Below are 18,932 nucleotides of genomic sequence, written 5' to 3' on the forward strand. Positions count from 1 at the left end.
TCTGTTCTGCTCCGCCCCGCCCCACCCCGCCCCGCCCCATACTCTTCCTCCTCATATCTGTCCTGCTCCACCCCATAACATAACATAATATAATGACGAGAGCAGGCCATTCAGCCCAACAATGCTCACCATTTTCCTAACCTTTCAGCCCATTCATGAGAATAAGGTGGCCTGCCATGTCTCGGTGTCTGGTGTGACTGACCTGGCTTTGTGTCTGATACAGTACAGAGGCTGACCCTGCATCATCTCTCTCTCTCTCTCTCTCTCTCTCTCTCTCTCTCCCTTTCCCTCTCTCCCTCCCTCCCTCCCTCCCTCCCTCCCTCCGCAGGCAGTTCGCCGCCGCCCTGGCGGACCTGCACGAGGCGGCCAAGCTCTGCCCCAACAACCGGGAGATCCGCCGCCTGCTGGCGAGGGTGGAGGACGAGTGCAGCCAGCTGCAGCGCGCTCAGCAGAAACAGCAGGGGGCGCCAAACCTGACCCCTCCCGGCCACCAGTCCGACCAGGAAGATGAGGAGGAGGAGGAGGAGGAAGGCGAGGGGGAGGGCCGCGGGGAGAGCCAGAGCACGCCAGACCCGAAGGACGTGGAGGAAGAGGAGCCCGGCCAGCAGGACAAGAGGCAGGACGGCTGGGCCTCCAACATCTACTCTCTGAACAGGACTCTCCCGGATTCCCTGAGCGCCCCCCAGCCGGGCCCCAGGCCGGGGTCTCCCCCGGGCAGGCAGGCGCACAAGTACCTCCAGCAGGGCCTGGTCCTGCAGCCGTCCAAGCAGGCCCAGATAGTCAAGACCAACCAGCACATGAACTCCCTGCAGTGCGGGGGCCGGTCGGGGGGGGGCAGGAGCCAGTCCCAGTACGCCCCCTCCAGCCCCCTGCCCAGCCGGCACATCTCCGCCGTCCTGACGGCCGGGCCCGGGATCGACATCGGCCCGTTGCCCCCGGCGACCGCCAACCCGGGGTCGGGCCCGGAGGAGCCCCCGTCCGGCGCGGGCCAGGGTCGCGACCCCGAGCCCCAGCCCCCGTTCCGCCCCGCCCAGACTTACTCGGGCCCCGGCAAGGCGGCGGACGCGCTCGGGGGGGCCCCGGACTGCCAGGCGGGCAGCATGAGGGTGTCCAGCTCCACCAGCAGCCTGGCGTCCAGCGGCAGCCTATCAGACAGCGGCAAGCTGCCGGGCCCGGACGTGCGCGCCAAGACGCAGGGAGGGGGCGGGGCCGGGGGCGGGACGGCCGAGCACAAGCCCCGCCCCTTCATGGGGATCATGGACAAGACGGTGCGCTTCCAGCAGCAGCTGCAGCTGCAGCACCAGGCCCTCCAGCCCCACCAGCCTCCCCCCGCCCGCGCCTGGCCGGGCCCCTCCTCGGAAGGGCCGCTGGGGCCCCCCGTCCCGGGCGTGCTGGCGCCGAACTGCGAGCCGCCGTACGCCAGATCAGGGAGCGCGTACCACGAGGCGCTCGGGTTCCAGGCTCCGCCCCCGGGAGCCGCGGGCAGCCTCCACAACGGGATGCACGCCAAGGAGTTCGCCGACGGCTACCGCAAGGCCGCCACCTGCTACAAGGAGTCCAAGCCGACATTGGCCATGCCGCACCCCTTCACCGAAGGCAAGCCCAAACAGGCCAGCCTGGCCAGGGACAATCCCGCCATTCACGTTGCTTCAATGAAACCAAAGCGATCCTTTATCGAGTCCAACGTGTGAGGTAGCCCTTCACCCAGCTCCCCACTTCACCCGTTCCAACATTTTACACATTATTTTAAATAGGTTTCTTTTCGTTTTGTTCGAGAACCACTACAAATATAGGTTTCCCATCTCGTAACCTTTTCAGAATTATAGTAAGAAAATGCATAGAAACTATGTTTATTTGTGTACTTACCTGAATGAATTTTGACCACAGGCAGTATTTTACATTTGGTTTTATTCTTACTGACTAACACGTACAAGCCAGTGCTTCTTGCTACAGGACTGCATGCTGTCATTCAGCCAAGCTGGACACTGCACACAGACACACTTTCGTCTGTACGCAGACGAAACAGCCATGGCACTTTAACGAGTAAATATAGGCCTTTCAGGTGCTCCTACAGAATACAAGACCGTGCATTCTTTGGTGTTTGAAGCCGAGGTATATTGAGAGGATTGAGCCCGTCGTTTGTTAATAAACAATGGTGCCGATGGAAATGAAATTAAAACGCTTGTAGTGGAACATGGAGGACAAGTTGGACATGGGCACTTCTGTTTTGAGGATATTGAAAATCATTACTACTTGTACATATGTATATACATATTTCCTTCTTTGAAAAGGTCTATGTCGTCGTATTCGACTCGTTCACGTCATAGGTATTTTGAGTTCTATTTCTGCACAGCTTGGTTCAGATGGGTATATATGGCTCAGAAACATTTCTCATGTATGTTTGTACATTGTATAAATTGCCCAATAATGTTTGAGTAAATCCCTTCAGTATCGGATTATTGTTGCTGTTTAGGTTAATTTATTTACAGCTCCTGCGGCTTGGTCAGTTGTAAAAGCAATATATTTTATATAGTTATTTTTGCACAGCTACTAAGACATTTTCAAATTTCAATAAGTCTTGATAATTTTTGGTTTAAGTGCATGCGACAGTTACAATTTATAACAAAGAAATATAAAAAATCTATAAATAAAGAGTTTGGGGGGAGGGGGCATTACTATATTTTAATATGTATGTTATTTGCAAACGTTGACATGTTTTCAGTATTGTGAGCTGTACTGCTGTTATCACATACTGTTAATAGAACATTACTGCCATACCAACAATGGGAAAATAAAGTCCCAGTGGAAAACTATGAAACCTTAAAATTGTTATTATTTATTACACATATACATACATTTTCTGTGTCCATGGTAAATGATATACACATACATACATGTGCAGCAGGTCCATTATAATCATATACACATACATACATGTGCAGTTGTTCCATGGTCAGTCATATGCATATGCAGTGTGTCCACTGGAGCTGACATTTTTTTCAACAAATATGAATGTTCAGAAATTGATTGATTGTTATTCATTCAATTGTCCATTTCTAGTAGCCTTAGTTTCTCCGAATTGTTTTTCTGAGTTAGGCCGACTACTTACGACCGACTGCTCCTCCAGCGATCTATAGCCATCTTCAGGGTTCTGTTTGGAGTAAGCATAGTTGTCTGCAGAGGTAGATTCGTCATGGGGCTGGAACGATTCTTTGAATCAATCCAACACTGGATTGCCTCCCTCTCGTAGGAATAGCCATCTGTTTCCAAAAAAAAAACACACAAAAACTGCCATTTAACTTCATCTCTACTGAACTTTTACCGAATTCCTTTGGGATGAGTCCACAAACACACAGGCAAAAACGGAAAAGCACGTACAGTCGTTTCAAAGTATTACATCTTTGACTCTAGCCCCATTCTGTGGGGGAAGGGGAGAAATCCGCTCTGAATTGCACTTCAAAAGGCTCTCTGCAAAATGTAGTACCGAGTGGAGAAGTGAAATTGTGTATTTCCTCGAGTGGGTGCCGCGGGCAACATCCTGTGATTGGTTACGGAAAGTGTTTCTGCAATAAACTCATTGAGAGGAGTGCTGTGGAAGCGAAGGGTTTTCAGGGCCTAAATCCACACACCTGCGGCGATGACTGGGTCTTTCATCACCTCCCTGGTGATGGGGCACAGGTACTCGTCCGGACCGTCCGTGCAGACCAGCGTCGCCTTCAGCTCCTCGATCTTCCGGATCAGTTTATTCCGAAGGCCAACTGAATCTAAACCAAGAAAGTACGAATGCATTACTGGTATATCATCTAAAAGCCACCGTCTCTGATGCATTCTAGTCATTGTTTATTAATAAATCTATTCATTACATACAGGAGGAAAAACTACTAGATTCCTTGTTTTGCCCATTTGATGAGGCTGATAAATTAGATTAGCGCACATTATTGACATATCTAAATCCGTCATTGCATAAATGTAAAAAAACTGAATAGTCAAAAGCTTGTTTTTCAAATCACGTAGCTTGTTGTGCATGTATGAAAAAAATGTATATACCAATATTTGCTTCAAGCATCCATGGAATTTTCAAGTAATATTTGCCATTATTACTTTTATAGAGTCTCTTCTCTCTTCACACAAACCTGGCCTGCCTCCGATTGGTTCAGATGTGTGACATTGCATGCCTGGGCGAATCAGAAGCCAGTGTATTCCGTGAGTAACAAAAATAACTAGAGTGTCTGTTTATTGGTCATAAAATTCAAACAATATTTGAAAGGCCTGTTCACTATAAACTGCTATAGACTATCGACTGCCCACTACAGACTGCCCGCTGGTGAATACTTTATATTCTGTGTAAGGTTTTATTGAGGGTCTCTAGGGGACGTGACTGCAGATTTATTGTGTCTCAACACTACTCTTTAATGCCTTGACTGACAGCCCTACTCCTGATGTATTATTCAGTCTCTGGTGTGCTGGTGCGGGGATTGTGGTGTAGGGGACCGGGTCACTTTAAGGATCCGGCACCACTCCCTTGTCACTTCCGTCATCTGAATGACAGCTGTTGTTTAACAAAATGTATGTCACTAGTCCCTGCTGTTCATCCACTATAAATCAGTTGTTTCTCCTTCATCCATCTTCACACAGACAGAGAAGGAACATTGTGTAGACCAAAAAAAACTCAAAAAATATGTAAGGGTTTTCATTAAATCTGTCATGGGGCACTCTGTCCGCAAAAAGAACCACTGGAGGAAACCATGTCATTTAACGCACAATACAGTACAGTACGTCAGCTAGACCTGTACTAGTGCAGTATACTTTTAATTAGCACAGAATTCATTAGGATTACAATAAAAACATGTTGCTTCAAAACAGACTATTAATTTTCACCCGCTTTCTAAAAAATCTCTTTGTACGTGCAGCAACAGGACTGGTGTGTGGAAAAATTAGGTCAGACATTGGTACTCCTGTTAAATATAGCTTCAGGAACCAGGGAGCCAATCAATGACTTAAAATGAAACTCTTGTGCCGAGAACACCCCAAAACCCAGCGGACACCCCGGCCCTCCAGGACAGGAGTCTGACACCTGCGATCGACTGAGTTCTGGACCAGTTGTATGAAGGCATCTGGAGGTGCCAGGCTTGGGGCAGTAAGGTACTGAAAGGGGTTAATCCTCCTCTATTTCCATTTGTACCTCCACATCAGGGCATCTCCCATTTATGTCTATGCCCGTTTGGAATAAGCAACAACTTGTTTAATACTGGTAGGAGATGCAAGAGGTTCATTCTGGAACGCGTGACATATGGACTCTAATGTGTGATTGTGCCGACTCAGAGGTGTTGACCTGAGACAGCTTTGCTCACTCTCTCGCAAGCGCACAGGCTAACGGTGCAGACGCTTCCTGCAAGCGCGCAGGCTAACAGGGCAGAGGCTTCCTGCAAGCGCACAGGCTAACGGTGCAGACGCTTCCTGCAAGCGCACAGGCTAACGGTGCAGACGCTTCCTGCAAGCACACAGGCAAACGGTGCAGACGCTTCCTGCAAGCACACAGGCAAACGGTGCAGACGCTTCCTGCAAGCACACAGGCTAACGGTGCAGACGCTTCCTGCAAGCACACAGGCTAACGGTGCAGACGCTTGCTGCGAGCGCGCAGGCTAACGGGGCAGACGCTTCCTGCAAGCGGACGCAAACGATCGTCTCGCCAAGTAACGATCGTGTCGTTAGAATCGCTTCCGCTGGCAACGGCGTTCTTACGTTTCTTTCTGAAATTTTTTTTTTTTTTTTAAATATCAGAATGATGCCCGCCATATTGTGCCTGATTCTGTGCTCCACAGAGACGTACTGAAAAGACAGAACAGAGTTGATCTGTCGTGTAACACACACACACACACACACACGATATCTAACGAAACCAGGTTATAATAGCAAAGTCAATTAATTAACAGTCTGTACAATTGACTGATGTGCCCCTCAGGAAACTGGTGATGAGGGGAATTAGAGCAGCTGAAACTGCGGTGAGAACACAGCGGTTTTAGAACAACGCTTAAGGGTCTGGACTCACAGCATATAAAGTCCAAATTGAATGGTACATAATCCTGATTGACCCAAACTCTTACAAGGTTTATGCCCCAGATTTAAGCGGGTAAAGACAAAGGTACAAATTTTCTCTACAGTGTTTCATAAAAAAAAACAAAGTTGCAGTTAAAAAATATGAATAAATGCCCACAACCCATGCTGCTGAAGAGCTGATAAAATAATGTTGAATACACTGTGGCTCTACATGCCTGCTCTATCCCCCTGTACTGCTGAAAACCTGGCTTCTCGTTTTCAACTGGCACAGAAATAGCGACCTTGGAAGCACAACATGGCCCTGTTTTCGCAAACCGAAGGTTTTTAAATATGTAATAAACTACCAGGCTCACCACCAAGTACCACCCTCATAAATACCAAATTCTCTGTGAACACTTGTAGAATGATCTACAGATATGCTTACCCCCCCACCCCCCAACCCCACCGCTCCAACTGTTACTGAGGGTGTGTATTCAGCATAATGTAAGCCTGCTGGGCACAGGCTCTAGAGTGTTCATGTGCAAATACATGGAAATGCTAATGCATTTAACTCCAGGGCACAGCAGCAGATTCATGAAACTGCCACCGAGAGGGGGCCGGGCAGTGGAAGCGTATTCCGAACCCCGCCTTTCAGCAGTGCGACCCGGGGGTGACAGATGAGTAACAGCGCCCCCTGTGGGATTGGAGGAGCTCTCACCGATTTTCAGTTCTGCGGCCAGGCTTTCCTTGGTCAGGGCCAGGAGCTCCGCCCCGTCGATGTCGTTGTTCCGGAACGTGCCGGCCAACGCCTCCAGCCCTTCCTCCCGCAGCCAAGCCTGGACGTCTTCCTCGGACCAGTCCCTCACCAGCAGCCTCGTGTGACCCCCCGGCCGGTCCTTCCCTGGGGAGAGTTTCACAAAAAACAGGTGTGCTATCCCATCAACCCCCCACTCCCCCTTCCCCCACCCCTTTAAACAACACTTGTTTAACCTTGACTTTTCCCTTCTAAATTATCACAAACACCCCCCCCTCCCCCCCCCCGTCCCAATAAAAAATTACTATTCATTCTCGTGGGGGGGGGGAAATGATATGAAATGAAAGCCACTGCTTCCTGTTTCTAGACACGGTCCTTTTATCAACGGCGCTTTAATCATATTTGCGTGTCCTGTGAATATTTATCAGCGCCCCGCCCCCCCCCCCGCCCCGCCCCCCCCCTCCACAGGGATGTGGCATGCAGGTACACTCTACATCAAAGCTGACCTTCAGATGGCATTGTTAAAGCCCCCATCGTTTCTCATGAATCCGGCGCGGCGTCGAGCCCGGGCTAACGACTGCGCCCCGCGTCTCGTCCTTTACGTTTCCCGCCATTAAGCGGCTGAGTGATTCCGGGCGGAGGCCGGGGGTATTGCTCATTAACCGCGCCGCTCGGTCTCCGTTCCTCCAGCCTGCCTCTCCGCGGTACAGCCCGCGACTCGCCGCCGCCGCCGCCGCCGCGCCGTCCGCATGCCCGCGCAGATCTCGCGTCTTCGCAAACCGCCGTTGGCTATACGGACGTGAGGATTATCCGAGAGCGACCGCACTGTAATAACCATCAAATATCGTAACAGCCGTACGAACGTTCGAAAGCATAGACACGAAGCTAAAGCTCGCTCTTAGAATCGGATGCTGGAAAGTTCCTCGGCAGAGGTACTGATCCCCAGGATTGTTCCCAGGTGGACTAGCATGTTTGTTTCAATGTGAGGTTATCTGCTCACACGAAGCTACGATGTATCGTTGCTTCATTCACAGCGCATATGTTTATGAAGGACATTAATCGTGCCTGCATCTACAGCGGAGTACTACAGATATAAAGTGTGGCACTCCTTTTACATTGCTTTTCCTCGTGGGCCTGTTAAGATGTGACTACTCGTATAAAATAAAGGCTGAATTAGTGTCTTTCTGTGGCTTACCTTTCCAAGAAGCATTTGTGGTTTCAGCTAGAAAACAGAAAGGACAAGTACAAAAGTCAAGGAAGCCATGATGAGGCATACAAATATGAAAAAACAAAAACAGTCAGCGACATAGGTCATACCTTAGGCTTACCAAAATCAACTGGAGCATCATCAAGAAGAAAAGGGGCTTTGGTGAGCTCAGTAATCGCAAACGGCCTGGTAGGCCAAGGAAAATCTCTACAGGTAATGACTAATGAATTCTCACCTGTCCTATTCATTCTGCTGCATGTCATATCAGCAGTTACATCATCGATGAAGACAAGTGAGTCAGTAACCTGTGGCAGCCATACATGCCCAAGTCATAACACCCCCACCACCATGTTTCACAGATGGGGGTGGGGGCTTTGGATCTTGGGCAGTTTCTTTTGGCCTTTTGTTCTTGTTAACACTCAAACAAATCAAACTTGGCCCCCTCCTTTTCCAGAACTCTGCAGGCTCTTTTAGGTGTTTCTCAGCAAACGGTAACCTGGCCATTCTGTTTTGGCTAACGATTGGTTTGCATCATGCGGTGTAGCCTCTGTAGTTCTGTTTGTGCAGTCTTCTCCAGTAGTCACTGACACATCTAGACCTGCCTCCTGAAGAGTGTATCTGATCTGTCAGACAGGTGTTTCTTTATTATGTATAATACCCTTTAAGAAAAGCTAGGTATCTGCTCTTTAAACACATGTGCATTGTTTGAGTTCAAATCTAAAATTGTGGAGTACAGAGCCAAATCAAGAAAAACAATATACTTGTCCTTGTCCCAAACATTATGGAGCTCACTGTAATATCCAACAAGAAAGTACAAGTATTAACACTACCACATTTTAAGACATTGTTGAAGACATTTAAGACATATACAGTATGCTTGTTCTGTCAAATTAAATCTAAATAAACATGCTGCCTTTGGTCAGGTGTCCTTATTGTACATACATTCCTCCTACAGGGTAAGTGAAATTGTTCCTCCATTCTTTTAATTTATTCAAACCTCTTGCAACAGAATCTGAGACGGTCTCAGTACAGGCTACACAAACTCTGCAGAAATTGTTTGATCAATATCAACTGAATCCCTACACAAAGAACTGGATTTTTTAAAATGAAATCCGATGGGGCAGAAACAACACAATCAAACCAAAGGATTCTTTGAACATTTCTTTTTTTTAACTAAACAAGGACAATATTTAAAATCAACACCACGTTCTCCCCCTCGCAATCCAACGTCTTTCTGCAGAAGGGAGGGAGGGAGGCGAACAGTAAACAACTCCATTACGTTGCTGGGAAGGATATTGCCTCTCGAACGCGGCACATCGCATTATTTTCCTCTGATGCGCTTTGATCTCTGCTGGATTCTCGTCTTTCCAAACACTCTCCTCTGAGCAAACGCACTCTAACCTCCACGTCACACGCAGAGACAGCTGAAGACACAGACTCACCAGCCAGCGATTCTCCTCCGTCGCCTGCAAACGATCGAAAGAATCGAACAGAAAATATTAAATGCAAGCAGCGAAGTGCGCTCCGGTGAGATCACCGTTTTATTCTGTAGCAGTATGAACAGCACGGTAATGCAGTAATATGGGACTGCTCGAAGCGATCGGTCACCACACCCATGTGAAGAAACAGTATGCGGAATTATACCTTAAGTATACTATTTTACACTTTAGAATACTTGAAGTATAATTCAAGTATGCTAAGTATGAACTTCTGGTGCTGGTAACTTCAACCCTGACTACTTTCTAACGAAGGCCCTGTGCTGCCAGCCTTGCTGTTAATGGAGTTGTTTTTGGATTGTTTGTGGTATTTTGGCTCTTGCCCCTGTTCCACCTGTCAGCAAATAAAAAACTGTTTTATTTAAAATTCCAGTCCAGATTTTTTTTTGAGTCCAGTCCAGTTTTTTTTTAAAAATCCAGTCCAGGTTTTCTTTTTTTGAGTCCAGTCCAGTTTAAAAAAAAAATCCAGTCCAGGTTTTTTTTCCCCCGAATCCAGTCCAGTTTTTTTCAAAAATCCAGTCCAGGTTTTTTTTTGGGAGTCCAGTCCAGTTTTTTTTAAAAAATCCAGTCCAGGTTTTTTTTTTCGAGTCCAGTCCAGTTTTTTTCAAAAATCCAGTCCAGGTTTTTTTTTTGGAGTCCAGTCCAGTTTTTTTTCAAAAATCCAGTCCAGGTTTTTTTTTTTGAGTCCAGTCCAGTTTTTTTTCAAAAATCCAGTCCAGGTTTTTTTTTTGAGTCCAGTCCAGTTTTTAAAAGAAATCCAGTCCAGGTTTTTTTTTTTTCGAGTCCAGTCCACTGTTTTTTCCCACTGTAACCCAGCCAGACCCCGGTCTGCAAACTCTGCAAACTGCTAATTACCCCTGAGCTCCGCTCAGCCCTGAACACCCATTCCGTCACCTTCAGCTCTCACCAGCGGAAATCACTGCCACTGTGAGCGTAAGTGTTTGTAGCACTTTACGCTCAATTATCCCGGAAAAGGGCCTTTACCTAACAGCCCTTTTCCCCTCCGTGTTGTGGCTAGGAGCTTTCAGGCCTTAATTAAGGAAGGAGAACGCAACTAGGCACTGCGCGCAGAGCGTGCGGAATGAGAGGCCCGTCCGGCTCGGAGGCGGTCCGATACGCACCCCCCTCTATGACTCTATCCCCCAGCCTCCACACGTTCACCGTCCTGTCCATGGAGCCGGTGGCCATCAGAGACGCCCCGGGCGAGAAGGCGCACGCCGCCACGTATCTGGAAAGGAGGATCATGGGTTTTGCGGTCATCAAGTCGTGAGCCACGTGACTGCGGTCAATCAATAACCGGGGCAGGAATTCTACCTTTCGTGTTGGTTCAAAGTGTGAAGCAAGTCTCCTTGGCTCTGAAACCCAAGACAAAGGCTTTACACAGAGGAATTTCTGGAATTCTACCATGTTTATATGCGACAAATGAGTTATGAAGAACTATGCAGCTTTTTAACATGTTTGTTTCTATACACTCAAGCATGATTCATGTATTTGTGGAAAAATTTAGAAAAAGGATAGATTACTTACAGCATTGTAAACTGTGACAGTTTTATCCACAGAGCTGTGGTAAGAAGAGAAATCATTTTTATTTTTTTTAGAATAAATAAGAGGCTACTTATAGTGAGGCTCAACTTTACCAAATATACCATACCATACCATACAGTCAACACACAAGTGAAGTGCAAGCATTTAAACTACTGCACGTGTGCACAGAGAACAGAATGTTAAAGCAGAGATCCCCCCTGTGGTCAAACAGGATAATGACAGGAGTATAATCATATATTTAGGGAATTTCCATCAAGATGAAATTGAAGTGTTTTAAACAGAAATTACAGATTATTTTGATTCTTTTTTACAGCCTTCTTTAATCTTATTTATTTATTTATTATTATTATTGTTATTATTGTTATTGTTATTATTATTATTATTATTATTATTATTATTATTAAGAAGATTATGATGAAAAAGAAGATGAAGAAATAGAGGACTGTGCTTAATGTACTGTGTTTAATGTACCACTGTAGAATGAGACCACGTACTTTGGGTCAAAACATTAACCGTCATGTTGAATAAAACGTTACTCTTCTTTTGGTGCAGTAGTTAGAGTTTGAGTTTTCAATCTGGAATAGTTCGCGTGAGTTTCGGTCTTCACACATTACATCAGGAATGTACTTATGCACGTTTATTTCCTCCCGTCCCTCACCTGGAGACCAGCAGCCGTCCATCAGAGGAGAAGGAGCAGGACAGCACCGGGGCGGACTGTGCGGTGAGGGTGTGCACCAGCTGCATGGTACAGCCTGGGGATCAGTAACGCAGGCAAGCATTAAAACCCCATAGCACCGCTACTGCTAAAGCTACTGCTATCCTACAGGCCTAAGGAAGGCTCAAATACAGCGTTTTCCACAAAGACCTGGAGTACTTTGATTACATTTCACATCTCTACTGTAGAAAGTGTGTTTTGTGTTTCTGGGAGGGATGTGAGTGGAAGCGGCACAGGGCAGATGTGAGGTGAGGGTGCAGGAGTGTGGCGTCATGCTAACAATACTGTGTTTGTGATGAGAAGGCCACTCATTTCATTCCCCAATTGGTTGTTGTGCCCTTGGCAAGTGTTCTCCAGTGAAAGTCCACATGGATAAATGGGTAATTCTGTATGAATATGAATACACCCTATAAGCGAATAACTTAAAAGTACATTCACTTTATATGCATTTTTATATTGGGTAATACATTTCCAAAAGCTCAGCAGTGAACACATCCACTAATTGGATTCAGGCTGCACCTCTCTCCACCCCTCCCTAGTCTCTAGTTTAGCTCAATGTACCTAGTTAGGCTAATGCGATCTCGTTAGTTTTGTATTTGGCAGGATTGTTTTGTTTGATTCTGATTAGGCAAATGTGATTTCAGTGCTAGTTTTGTACTTGGCAGGATTGTTTTGTTTATTTGCTGAACAGGTTACCCTACAGGGTTGGAGTCCTGATCTATGTGGTCACTTCTGGCACTACGATCTTTACTTCACTCTAGTGTGTTTTTCTGCACCTCCGCACCTTGAACTGATGCACTTGTTGTACGTCGCTCTGGATAAGTTGTAATGTAATGTAATGGGTTTGTTTTTTCCACTCCACTGGTGACTATGGGCACGTTGATTGGTCATTTGCGAGCCACAGTTATTATTCGCTATTTGCTGATTAGCTGACTCAACTTGCAAAAAGTAAATATCCCAAGTCATGCAAACAGTGCGTCATGTAAATATATTAATGTGTATATTACAATTCAGTGTAAAAATCTCTGCTGGTCTTTGGTCAATGGTTTTGGTATCAGCGATCGCATGATACGGAAAAATGAAAATTCTTCACGCATTATGTGCAAAAAACAAATGTGACATGGACAGGACCAGGAACAGTTACAGTACCAGGTCTGTTGTCAATATTATTCATTATTAAGCACCATGTTCAGACACCTGCACTGCTGGTCATATTCATATAAGATAATTTCCTCTTGTTTCATCAATCTTGTTTTGTTTACACATTTTCTCCCTCCCGCAGTAAGACTTTATTGAAAAGCTGTAATTATACCCTCTTTCCTATTAAGGTTTTTGCGTAGATAGATTTTTGGTTGGGAAGCGAACAGCTATCAAGGGCACCCTGTTGGCTTCTAATATTCAGCAGTGTTTCATTTTTTTAGAGAGACATTTGCATTGTTTCAGGCAACAACAAAAAAAATACAGCACTTAAAATGCATCCATTAAATGAAATGCTTGATTTCTACTTTATGGCTTGGGGGCAAAAAAAGACAACGGCAGAAATTAATTTTTCACATTCACAAAATTACAACGAGAGGTGCCGCAACACATCAGAAAAACGTGCGTGCTCGACGACTTCAAAGCGACCTGCGATGGCAAACAGCGAGAGAGCCAGCACAGAAATTCCGTCCACGCGCAGGCTATCCGCAAAAACAATTTCCAGTGGATCTAAAATAATCTAAATGCAAAACACTATGAATGACAAGCGTTTGTGTGGCGGTTTGAGTGGCATGTGCGCTCTCGTCTCCTTCGGTGCGTTCCGGTGCGTCACCCCTTCGGCAGCCGGAGCTAAAACAAAGACGCCCGCGATAATCCCGTTGGGATGTGACACGGGACGCAGACCTCCGCCAGACACCCTCGTTTCCACAGCAACACAGACATGTGAGACACCGACTTGCGTGTACTGTACAAGTGCAGCACTACCACCCACCAGCGTCTTTTAGCCACTTTGCCAAGGGCGAAAACAAAGCCTTCTATCTGCTAATCTGGTACCATTCCCAGACCCGTCTTCTTAATGACAGGCAGGACTGTGTGTGCACACGGCTGTTTCCTGTGCCCTTTTGTTGTTGTAACTGCTTGTGTGGATGGAAAGCCTTCACTGAGATAACATGTCTACAATTAGATTATCAGTCTTCAATTTATTTAATTTCAGTTCAGGAAACAGGCTTTGTAAATCGGGTAAAACATATGATACTGTAAGGTAATTTGGAGCGTAAAATAAAAGAAGGTATGCGATTATAATTTTTACCCTCTTATTTGTAAGTCTTTTGAGGCAACTCAATAAATGTAAGGAGCCTTTTGTTTTACGTTGATGTGTTATTTTGTAAAGTATAATGAATGAAAATTTATGCAGAATCACTGTGGTGCACTAATGAAATGATTTTCTCTCAGGGCCGAGGGGGCAGCGTGCGTCTATTTTCGTGCCCGCATTCTGGAGCGAATGCGCAGCCGTGCGCGTACCTGCAGGAGTGAGCTGTGAGACGGTCCATATCTTCAGCAGGCTGTCCTGGCCACAGGAGGCCAATCGAACCGTCACCACCTCTCCCTCTGTGAGCCAAAAACAAACCGCACATGCCCAATGCGACTGGGTACACTGCTGTTCAACATCGTCTTGCAAGAAGTACGACGAGCTGTTTAAATGGATGGTGAAAAGCTGTTTCAAAATGGGATGTTGGTTCGTTTTAAATGCCCAAGAGTTCCCCTTTCCAAGAAAGGTTCCATTAACCTTGTTAGTTTTAGATTAATGCCAACTAATTTACTGGAGAAAAAAGTGCAATGAAGTTATGGGGAAGGGAGATGATAGGTTAGCAGCCACAAAATAATCATGACAAACCATTCTGACAAAAGGCTATGAGCTTAAAATAAAGCACCACTGCAATGATTACTTATTGACCCAGGACCTCAGAAATAAAGAAATGTTGTAGTTTATCCACACCAAGTTTAGTCAATTATAAAAACAGGATGGATTCCCTGAGTCGTCTGCCTATTTATATCAATTTGTAAAGTTTTACCTAATATTTTTGGGTTTTAGCACAGAAGGGAGAGGAAAGACCCATAAATTACCTGAAATATACCAAAGTCAACAGGAATAAAGGAGCAGAAAGACATTCAGCATAACGTAATAATAATGTATCCACGAGCAGATCTAAAAATGGTTCTGATCACAATAATAACTGGGCCTTAGAAGTAAAAACAGAGAATTTTGGGAGACAAGATGAATAAGTACACAGTCACAATTGTACTCCAGTAAAAATGCATAAAGAATAGAAAAAGAACCCTAAAAGGAAATACAAGTTAAACAAAATGAAAAACAGGGCACTACCAAAACTTTCCAGCTGGACATGGTCATAATTCTTGTTATTAATTCTGTTTATTAAATTCGCCATTATGTTTATGAAATATAAAACTGAAGCACTATTTTAGCACATTTTGAAAAAGAATCAAGGTCAATATGAAGCTGTATCAGGCATAAAATAATGACACTTATATGGTTTCAATTAAAGCTTGAAATGTAGCCAATGTTACACGAGATGGATGAGAAAACAGCAGCTGAGGGGCAAGTCTATCCATCCATCCATTATCTATACCTGCTTATCCTGAGCAGGGTCACAGGGGGTGCTGGAGCCTATCCCAGTGTGCATTAGGCAAGAGGCAGGATTACACCCTGGACAGGCCGCCAAACTATCGCAGGGCGCACACACCATTCACTCATACCTATGGGCAATTTAGAGTCTCCAATTAGCCTACCTGCATGTCTTTGGACTGTGGGAGGAAACCGGAGTACCTGGCGGAAACCCACGCAGACACGGGAAGAACATGCAAGCTCCACACAGAAAGGCCCCAAGCCGAGATTCGAACCCGCGACCTTCTTGCTGTGAGGCGCCAGTGCTACCCACTGCACCACCGCGCCGCCCTTGAGGAGCAAGTATCAATGCAAAATGATTTTTTGTGTTAATCTCACCAATATGAATCTGGGAAGAAAAGTGGCAGCAGGTCACCCCAAGGTCGTGGGCATTCCTCTCAGCGTGGAGCTGCTTCGCTTCCAGGTTCCAGATTCTCAGATCCCCATTGGTGGATCCTGTGACGAATATCTGACCACACGGACTCACGGAGCATGCAACCAACGAAGCTTCGTCCACAATCCCAGTTCTGAGGAGGGTTACAGGTTTCCCAAAAAAATCACCAAACATTGCAAGAATATCTCTGCGGCATTAGTGTAATGTTATGTAAGGCTGACGTTTCAAATTAGTGTCTTCTTCAGAGCTGACTGAATAAGACCTATTTAAATAAACATGTTTAATTTTGTATGAGTACTCCAGTGTCTACTTTGGGTAGTCTCTCTGAAGAGTCCGGGAAACGGTATATTTTTGTTATTTAACAAATATTTAGGCCAGGGTTGTCCAACCCTGTTCCGGGAGATATTCCATCCTGTAAGTTAACACTCCAACCCTAATAAAGCACATCCCATTCACAGCTGGAGATCTGACTGAACTGCGAATTAGTAGAATCAGGTGTGACAAATTAGGGTTGAAATGAAAACCTACAGGCCTTCAAGAACAGGGTTGAGTGGCCCTGGTTTAGGCAATTGCCACACCATCCCTTGTTACAGTCGAGGCAGAAACCTTAATTGGTATGGATGTAAACATATTCTAATTAATAGCGATCAGAGTGCACTCACTTATAAAATCTGTTTAATTTCATTCCTTTGTCAACGCAACGAAATAAATGGGTTCTGAAAATAAATATGACATTTACTTCTAATACTTTCGTTGGATAAAGTCGTTGGATTAAATATTCATGAATGGGGGAATGGCGAATAGAAATATTGTTCTATCAGTAGGATGTTCAACATTTTCATTCAAACTGTTGGGATGTACCTGCGCAGTGTTCTGGAGCTGAAGTCCCAAAGCGCAAATGTCCCATCAGAAGCTCCGGAAACCAAGTAGGAGGAGTCGGCTGACAAAGCGCAAACTCTGACTGGGCTTCGACCAGGATGATCAAACGCGGCCACCATTTCTCCCGTGCCCATGCTCCAAACAATCATAGTGCCATCTGTTGAGCAAGATGCTAGGAACTGCCCGCAGGGTGTGAAGCAACAGCAATGGACCGCGTACCCATGGCCAGTGAGTGGGGAGAATGGAAGCTCAGAGAAATCAAGACTGGAGAATATGCGAATAGTCTTATCGGAAGAGCAAGTTGCCAGCAGGTTGCGAGAGAACGCACACCAGTTTACGTCAGCTGTGTGGTGCTGGAGCGTGCAGATAAGTGACACCATTTTGAACGCAGTTCCTGGTTTGTCCCTGCAAAAGATACAGTAGCCTAAAACACGTCATAAATAACACCAGGTGGCGCAAAGGGCTTTAGTTAACAATATCCAATTGTTTACCGTATTTATAACAAAACTGTATTTTAACTTAAATTAAACGGAGCTCCATAACACGAGTATCACTGTACCTCAGCAAACTTTCATACTCAGACGAGGAAAACCCCAATAAAAACGTATCGATAGCCTAATAAAAACGTGCACATTCTCCAGTTGTCACTACAAGACTTAATGCAAGTAGAATACTATGTCTAAAGTTGATAAAGGTAACATTAGAAATCTTGCTTACAATGTCAAAACATCGTCAAATTCTAACATTATCGAAATACTAAAAACACGTAGCCAATAAAAAGTGAAATTAGTACTTAAATTACATACCTTTCCACACTTCCTGGTTCTGCTGCACGTCTCTATGCAACCAATCGTGAAACAAGAAGGGGGTGGTACAGTCTAGGATAAAGTCCCACGACCACTGAACTGAATAGGGACCTATGATAAGAACACACTCCAGTTATCTAATCACTTCCTAATTGTCTATGTCCGCAACTGCCATAAAAGCCCCGTCTTATGACAAGGCGCATGACTCTCCGAAAATCCTTCTTGTTTCTTGCCTCTTTTTGAGCAAGCTAAAAGCTGAACATTGTCATTGATATATTGAGATTAGAAATAATCTAAATACAACAATAATGATGAAATAAATCAATTCAAATGTCTTTAATTGGATTGCATTTAATTGTAAAAACAACGACACTAGGTAAGATAAGATGGATAAATGATTAGGGGCCAAGCACCGAAGGTGCAGGGCACCTATTGTAGTATTATTATTATTATTATTATTATTAGGGGCCAAGCAGCGAAGGTGCAGGGCACCTGTTGTAACTGTTAATATTATTATACTTTCGGCAATGGGAGTCTGTGGCATCCCATAGAACCCCTTGGTGGATTTTGATGAAATTTGGCACATTGATAAAGTACAGTCCAATGTATCCAGGCATCAAATTTGGGGTTAATCCATCCATCTCTGTAGCGTCCAAATCACCAAAAAACAAGACAGAAACTGATCTAAAAACACAAACTCAGACATTTATTAATCTAAAACACAAACTAAAACAAACAAAAATCCACAAAGTTCACAAAATAAGAGTCTTCACAAAAACCAACCAAACATAAATCACACAAAAGAAACCCGAAAGAAGATCTCCCCAGCCTCATACTGCAGGAAGTCTGTGTCTGAGTGTAACCCAGTCTTATGACAAGGCGCATGACTCTCCGAAAATCCTTCTTGTTTCTTGCCTCTGTTTTTGAGCAAGCTAAAAGCTGAACATTGTCATTCAAATTCATGGTTGAAACTAAAACAAATAGCAATATGCAGCGCTTAAATCCGCAGTAGGGCATAGTAGCCTATTGATGAACAGTTGAAAGGAATCAAACCGTTTTTCGCCTGTCTGAGTGTAACCTATAATTTTGTCACTGGAACGCACACTGGGTTATGTAAAGTGAGACCTATTATTTGTAGCCTTTATAATACACTTAATTTTAGATTTTAGATTCAGTTTTCATATACTGAGATTAGAAATAATCTAAATACAACAATAATGATGAAATAAATCAATTCAAATGTCTTTAATTGGATTGCATTTAATTGTAAAAACAACGACACTAGGTAAGAGTTACATAAGATGGATAAATGATTAGGGGCCAAGCACCGAAGGTGCAGGGCACCTATTGTAACTGTTAGTATTATTATACTTTCCGCAATGGGAGTCTATGGCAGCCCATAGAACCCCTTGGTGGATTTTGATGAAATTTGGCACATT

General features: G+C 45.0%; 2 protein-coding genes across 7 annotated transcripts in view; one reads left to right on the forward strand and one right to left on the reverse strand.

The window, feature by feature from the left end:
* LOC118213753 (protein TANC1-like) overlaps positions 1-2,813 on the forward strand; it is a 138,681-nt gene extending 135,868 nt beyond the window's left edge. For all 5 annotated transcript variants that reach the window (XM_035392862.1, XM_035392861.1, XM_035392864.1 and 2 more), the window contains one exon: positions 329-2,813. In XM_035392862.1, coding sequence (XP_035248753.1) covers positions 329-1,691 — 1,363 coding nt within the window. In that variant the 3' untranslated portion in view covers positions 1,692-2,813. The remainder of the gene's footprint in view (positions 1-328) is intronic.
* On the reverse strand, positions 2,601-17,689 carry LOC118213754 (WD repeat, SAM and U-box domain-containing protein 1-like). Of its 2 annotated transcripts, XM_035392870.1 has the most exons (13): positions 17,494-17,689; positions 16,670-17,092; positions 15,754-15,941; positions 14,253-14,339; positions 11,697-11,790; positions 11,021-11,054; positions 10,808-10,848; positions 10,615-10,721; positions 9,440-9,463; positions 7,986-8,012; positions 6,755-6,937; positions 3,630-3,764; positions 2,601-3,260 (listed from the first exon to the last, which is right to left on the reverse strand). In XM_035392870.1, the coding sequence occupies exons 2-13, from the start codon at positions 17,065-17,067 to the stop codon at positions 3,106-3,108; spliced, it is 1,473 nt and encodes a 490-aa protein (XP_035248761.1). In that variant the 5' UTR covers positions 17,068-17,092; positions 17,494-17,689; the 3' UTR covers positions 2,601-3,105. The 2 variants fall into 2 exon arrangements, with proteins under 2 accessions (XP_035248761.1, XP_035248762.1); XM_035392871.1 differs by lacking the exon at positions 9,440-9,463 and having other exon boundaries at positions 17,494-17,687.
* Between the last annotated feature and the right edge of the window lie 1,243 nt (positions 17,690-18,932).

The sequence above is a fragment of the Anguilla anguilla genome, chromosome 15, assembly GCF_013347855.1.
Source record: "Anguilla anguilla isolate fAngAng1 chromosome 15, fAngAng1.pri, whole genome shotgun sequence".
NCBI lineage: Eukaryota > Metazoa > Chordata > Actinopteri > Anguilliformes > Anguillidae > Anguilla > Anguilla anguilla.

Coding starts and splice junctions, on each gene's coding strand:
- LOC118213754 (XM_035392870.1), bottom strand. CDS start 17,067: ATGGTGTCACTTATCTGCACGCTCCAGCACCACACAGCTGACGTAAAC. Junction 11,055..11,696: donor GGACGGCTGCTGGTCTCCAG/GTGAGGGACGGG, acceptor TTCTTACCACAG/CTCTGTGGATAAAACTGTCA. Junction 3,765..6,754: donor GGCCGCAGAACTGAAAATCG/GTGAGAGCTCCT, acceptor TTCTTGGTTTAG/ATTCAGTTGGCCTTCGGAAT.